This window comes from Pseudoliparis swirei, chromosome 7, assembly GCF_029220125.1.
Source record: "Pseudoliparis swirei isolate HS2019 ecotype Mariana Trench chromosome 7, NWPU_hadal_v1, whole genome shotgun sequence".
Taxonomy (NCBI): domain Eukaryota; kingdom Metazoa; phylum Chordata; class Actinopteri; order Perciformes; family Liparidae; genus Pseudoliparis; species Pseudoliparis swirei.
Genome location: NC_079394.1, coordinates 23,655,595 through 23,661,831, shown reverse-complemented (window position 1 = coordinate 23,661,831; position 6,237 = coordinate 23,655,595). Strand labels below are relative to the sequence as shown.

At 41.6% G+C, this 6,237-nt stretch overlaps 1 protein-coding gene across 2 annotated transcripts; it reads right to left on the bottom strand.

The window, feature by feature from the left end:
• Window positions 1-1,174: 1,174 nt before the first annotated feature.
• On the bottom strand, window positions 1,175-5,324 carry si:dkey-193c22.1 (uncharacterized protein LOC567837 homolog). Of its 2 annotated transcripts, none has more exons than XM_056419867.1 (9): window positions 5,257-5,324; window positions 4,236-4,263; window positions 3,983-4,132; window positions 3,774-3,894; window positions 3,382-3,594; window positions 3,150-3,233; window positions 2,558-2,699; window positions 2,223-2,385; window positions 1,175-2,140 (listed from the first exon to the last, which is right to left on the bottom strand). In XM_056419867.1, coding segments are annotated over exons 2-9 (1,110 nt in total). In that variant the 5' UTR covers window positions 4,238-4,263; window positions 5,257-5,324; the 3' UTR covers window positions 1,175-1,905. The 2 variants fall into 2 exon arrangements, with proteins under 2 accessions (XP_056275842.1, XP_056275841.1); XM_056419866.1 differs by lacking the exon at window positions 5,257-5,324 and adding an exon at window positions 5,163-5,238.
• Window positions 5,325-6,237: the final 913 nt, after the last annotated feature.

Here is a 6,237-nt window from a genome sequence, read left to right as displayed (position 1 = left end):
TGCATCTCAGTTTTCAAAATAAAAGCCAGAAAAATAAGTCGAGATACGAGTTTTTAAATTAACCTTATTTGGATTGGACGGATTGGTTTATACGTACAGGTATATTTGGCCTGTATTTTTGTCTAACCATCCTCCAGGTTTCAGGTCAATTAAAGGACGAATACATCACAATTATGGACGTTTTATATTTTTTTATCCTCAATATCTTTATTTTTAAATCCTTTCTTTCCTATCAGGGGTCATTTTAATGGAATATCTGCACGGTCTAAGGGCCTGCTGAGGTGTAACAATCTCTAAGAGAGACCTTCATTCTCCAGTAAAGTTAACATTTCTTGTTATAGATAAATCAATAATAATTCAGACTGACGTCCCCCTCTGATCCTGGTTTAGCTCGTTCGCTAGTTCAACGGAGGCTTTTCACAATAAAAGACACGTGTATCGAGCAGCCCTCTGGTTGTGTCCAGAAGGAAAACGTAATGAACAGCTGATATAGGTTTCATTTGCATTGAGAAGCATCCAGAAGATCACTTTCTCTGTCATAGGTTGTTATTTTTTTCATCACCGGCAGCTGGTTCCCAGTTCACGGTAATAACATGTTTAGCTTTTTTTTTTATTCACTTAGATTAAAATGGCTAGTGGCTACATTTTCAAATCAAATGGAAATATTAATAAAGCTCAGGAGGGTCTGGCTTTTATTTAAGATTCTGCCCAGGCTCTGACCTCCGGGTCTAAAAAGTGAAGCCAATTAAGTCCCTTTATTAACCTGCTTTGTTTCTAATGGCCATCAGGGGGAAACTCCTCTGGATGCTAAAATAAGATTATGTAGAAGTCTATGAGAAAATTACTCTACAAACATGTTAAACATTAGTTCATGGTTTCAATCTCTAGTTTCTTATTCAGGCTTTAGCTAAATAATTAGTACATTGCTCTTCTGGTTCCAAAAACCAAGATGGCGTCAGCCAAAATGGCTAACTTGAGGCTTCACTAACAGCATTCCACGAATGTCACATACACTTTGTCCACATCTTATCAACAAGATATGATTCTGCCTCCCTTCGTGGCTCAATCCTTTTCATACAGTTCAGTTCATACAATAGATACTTATCAATATGTATAGGATTTTTATGTGATAGCACATGAGAAAAAAGTTGTAACTTTATGTAATAAATGTATATTCAATTCAATTCAGTTTATTGAATAGAGCTCAATATCACAAATTACAAATTTGCCTTAGGGCTTTACAATCTGTACACATCCCTGTCCCAGGACCTCACATCGGATCAAATTAACAAAATACATCATGTGTTGTAATTGTTTATATTGGCTTACTGTAAAGCACTGCTGCTTGACAAACAAATACAAATATAATATCCCTTTCCGAGAGATTTGTAGTCAATTCATTAAGACGGAACAATAATCAGTTCCTTGACGTGGGTTTAAAATGTCTAATATGAATAAATAGAAAGAAAATGAAGAAAATATATTAAAATTTCATTTCATAAAAACATGCGAGTGAACCAATAAATTAGGACATGTCATAACTCTACTCCCACATCGGCCTGCGTCTTGGTGTGCTTCGCAGTGTTCTTTCATAATACTGTTCAGAATTAATTTCACTTCTCTTTAACCTGGCTGACATCTTCTCCAAGACAATATGAGCGTGACGTTCGCCAGACCGCAAGGAATGTTCTTTCTCAAGAGCGTCGAGTCCCAAGTCAATCAGACGCTCTCATATTTACTAAATTATAAATGTAAAAAAATTCAAACACAACTCGTGATCATGTCGAGTAAAAAAACAACAACAACAAGGCTACGTATGATGATGTTGAGGTATGAAAAACGGGCGACATAAACCAAGTGTATGGCACGACCAGTAAACACTGGTGAAGGATGGACGGCGTGTCGTCAGCAGGCCGCCAGCAGCTTCCTGTACTCCTGCTTGATGCAGCTGAAGATGGGCTGGTAGAAGCGGCGGCCCGGCACCATCAGGTCGGTGACGATCTCGGTGTGGTCGACCCTGGGCAGCAGGTAGAGCGACACCTTCACGGACAGCGAGGTCAGGAGGTCGCAGAACTTCGCCGACGACTCGGCGGGCACGATGATGTCGTCGGTCCCGTGGAGCAAAGCGAACGGAGGCACTCTGGCAGCGGGGAAAGATCGTGAGTGAATAACATAAATAGATCAATAATAATAATTGTAATTTTTTGTTGTTTTTGTCTCACCTGTCCAGCTTGTCCTGGCTCAGCTGCTTCAGAGAGTGTGTCGGCGAGTAGTACGGGAAGTTCTCCACTCCGTTCATGGCTTTGTGCATGGTGGACACGAACTCCACGGCTCGCTTCTGCTCGTGCTCGTAATGGTCCATGATGTTGTACACGCCGCTCAGACCTGTCCGGGAAACACGTAGAATTAACAATAAATAAATGAAAACATTTTTTAAGTCCCAGCAATGAATCCAAGGAAAATGTAGGATTGAAAGATAATTAAAAAAGCATGTTTTTATTGTAAAAATAAACGTGTTAAATAGAATAAGATCCTCAATCAAAGGCGTATTGCTTACAGATGATTCCTCTTATTGCCATGGCGACATCCCTCTGCCTGCCTGCCTCGATGAAAAGCTCCTCTCTTGCATCGATGAGAAACAGCATGGTCAGCGCGCACAAGTGAGCACCGGCCGAATGGCCAATTAATACTATGTTGTCCTGTGAAAGGCAGAAGATAAGACATGTGTAACGGCATATTATCTACAGGGAACACCAGCAGTGTGTTACTCCATTAGAAACCGATTAGACTGATTGGGTCAGTGGTGCTCAAGAGGAAAAATAATGAAATAGGGTTGAGAATGTATGTAAAAAAAAAACGTATTTAGTTATTCAACTGTATTTCTTCAGACACATAAGTCCACACACCTGTTTGCTAGCTAACTGCTGTCTATGGGCGGTTTGTACACTTTAAATGTCCCATGAAATTGACGAGTGGTTATCTTCTTTCCTCCATGCCTGGACAAGCTGTTTTTCCCTGCATGAAAAGCTTTTTTGATAGTTGGAAAAAGATTCAGAAAAAAAGAAGAAGATCCTTTGGGGGTTCAGAATAAACAGTAAAGCTTACAGTTTTACAATCTGACAGTTTGCATATTTGAACATATTTCTTACTTTGTCAAAGTTGAACTTCTGTCCACTCTCTTGGGCCCAGACCAGGCAGTCAGCGATATCCTGGACCATCCCCAAGACGTTGGTCTGGATCAGCAAGCAGATGGAACCAGCAGTCAGTGACATTTATCATTCAATTTCCTTATCTGCCGTTTTTGAGTAAAACGTCTTTACAATTCAGACCCACAGTTCACAGATAATCCAATCAGAGTAGGTGTGTGTGCTCTTCTCCCACCTTTGGATAGACGCAGTAATCCGGACAAATGACAGTTGCGCTCAGTTCCTCGGCCATCTGCCTCGCCAGCAGACAGTAAATGGATCGGTCCCCGGAGCCCCACGCGCCTCCGTAGACGAACACCACCAGCGGTGCGGGCGCCTCTTTGGACCGGTCCACATTCGGAGGGTGGTACAAGTCCAGCTTGTTGCTTCGGCGGCCGAATGTGATGCCCTTTGTGTCCGAACAGACAAAACGGTAAACTTTGGGTATTGCGTAACACATTTTCCAGTCAAGTGGTGGAATCTGAGACGAAAAACTAACAGTGTGATTATTCCATTTTAAATATGTACTAAAGTGTTTGGCCCCTACGATGGAGAAGACACTTCCACCGTGACTCGTGGTGAACGCACCTTCTCATAGTGCTTGCGGTTTTCCTCATTCTTGTACCACGACTTCCACTGAAAGTAAAGTCTCCCATATTGCAGATATTTGAAAGACTCCAGCACAGCTCTCGTCAAATAGTATATTCGTCTGTTGAAAGATGGAGAAAAAAAAAGGGGGGGGGGGGGGTTAACAACTGACTCTTCTTATTGAGCGAAGAAGAACTCTGCAGTATTACCGTGGTTTCAGAGCTTCTATGTACTTCTTGTATCCGGGCTTGTTGGGCCAGCCATAAAGCCATTGGGCCGCTAGAGAGATGGAGTACGGGAGGCCCACCAACAGGACGCCCACCGACACAGGCAGTGACAAGTGATGTTTCACCCCTGACCTTCAAAAGAAAAGGAAAATATATATATATTGGTGTATTACCAATTAGTGATTAGTAATATCACCCGACGCTCTTCAGAATGTTGTGTTTGAGAGGCTCTTACATGTTTTGGTTGAGTCCGTCTGTCCTACCTACAACGAAGAAGAGAGACACTTTGAAACATGTTTACATTCCTCCTTCCGATTTAGTTTTCATGTGCAAAATGGTCAGTTGTTCACTGCTGGCTTAATACATGTTTAGTAAATAATTGACCAATGTTTTATAGTTCACAAATACACTATAAACACATGCTGAATTTTGTGTTGTTATCCTCCTCCAGATTTTTTTGCTTCTTAGTTGACCAGTTCAAATTGAGCTCTGACCTTGTAGAAAAATACTGCAGAGCATCTGGATCCAAATATTTTCACTAAGACATTATTAACATTTACAATTAAATATTTGATGGCTTGTTAAAAATACAAATTCTAATGTTGACCCTCACATTAATGAGAGACACTTGCTCTTCTTAATTGCTAACTATTAGTAATTTACCAGCCTGAGATTTTTTTCAAACCTTCATTATGGAGATTTAGAAAGTGGTACCCAGCTTTATTTACATGCGTAACGGTACCAAGGCGCCCTCTAGTGGCTGGTTGTACACCAACACCGTGGCTTGTTAAAAGCTTCATCTATTAGGAGAACAACACAAATGACATAACACTTGAATATGGGAAACTACATTACGTCACGTGATGAACTGACAATAGCTAGCTAGCTATGAGCTCCAGCTCCATCAGACCCACCGCGTGTTGTGCTTTCCACAATGTCGACTTAAAGCTAATGTAAACCTTAGAGACCTCCTTCTAGTTGAACCTCGGAGGAAGTGCTCCGAGCTAGTTAGGGGGTCTGTGGTGAAAGTCTGATTCACTTTAAATGAGACGCTTTTGTAGCTTAACGAATTTTTTCCTTCGGAAAAACACCGAAAAGATTAGAAGAAGAAAAAACACCGGAAGCCATCGCAAACACATCAACATATAATCACATGTCGTACTGAATGGCGACGCCCGGGTCCCGGGTCAATGTGGTCCGGTAATACATGATTTGATTCGGTTGAACCGATGCCGTGGATAACCTCGGCGCATTACCTGTCCTCCAAAAGCCGGCGACGGCCTCACGCGAACAAAGAACACGAGTATACGGCGGAGCGAGAGGAGAAACATCCGGAACTTCCGGTGCTGCTCCGACGCGGTTGTATGCGACATTTACTGATGACGTACAAGTTGTTTAATGCACAGTGGACAATATGTACGTCATAATTAAATGTCGTCATCATTAAATTTATTCATTCGGCTACACACGAAAATGCTAATAAACGACGTTTTAATGTAGCGGTCTCGGCTTCAGGTGAAGATGGGTTGCCATCTTGTCATGCCCGTGATCTCTGATATACCGGAAATACATCCATGAGGATGACCCCGATCCCCTTTTATGTAAATAGCAGAAAGCCAGACAATGAAAACTGAAATGTGACACCCCCCCCCCCCCCCCAACATGATTGTAACTCAAAGTCAATTATACTAATTTATATTGGAGAAACTAACTACAGCTCGCAGTCGTCGTGGTTATAGCCACGTTGCTACCTGCAGGGGTCGCGTAATGACAGCTGATGGCAGCATAATGACACCATCAGCTCTGGAAGTGATGTGACTGAAAGCATAAAGAAAAAAGAGAAAATCCCTACATGGACCTCAATTTAATATTATTCTTATTTTTTAACCTGGTGAAACGGAGCAGCTAAATTACACTGATGTTATATTTCAGTTGATAAGGTCCCATATGGTTTTATTTCAAGGGCCCACACATACTTATTGCATACCAAGCTGTGAATGGTTGTAGGCGTATGGTAAACACAAGCATTGCCACTGTTTTAACTAATTGGAATCATTCACAACCGATTCCATTCATGAATTTGAAAGTACACGTCTAATTAATAATACTCTGGCATGCAGTCGTTACTCATTAATTGCGTGAACCAATCTGAAGCCAGTCTCTGTTTGCTTTACACTCACAACTGTGGTCGATTATTCTCACCTCCAACTTCCTGCTTAACCGATGACTGATGTTAT

Excerpts from the sequence above, each read along its gene's own strand:
- si:dkey-193c22.1 (XM_056419867.1), bottom strand. Across the intron at positions 3,595-3,773 it reads ACCGCAAGCACTATGAGAAG|GGCATCACATTCGGCCGCCG; the intron begins GTGCGTTCACCA and ends TCGGACACAAAG. Across the intron at positions 2,386-2,557 it reads GGCAATAAGAGGAATCATCT|GTCTGAGCGGCGTGTACAAC; the intron begins GTAAGCAATACG and ends TTTCCCGGACAG.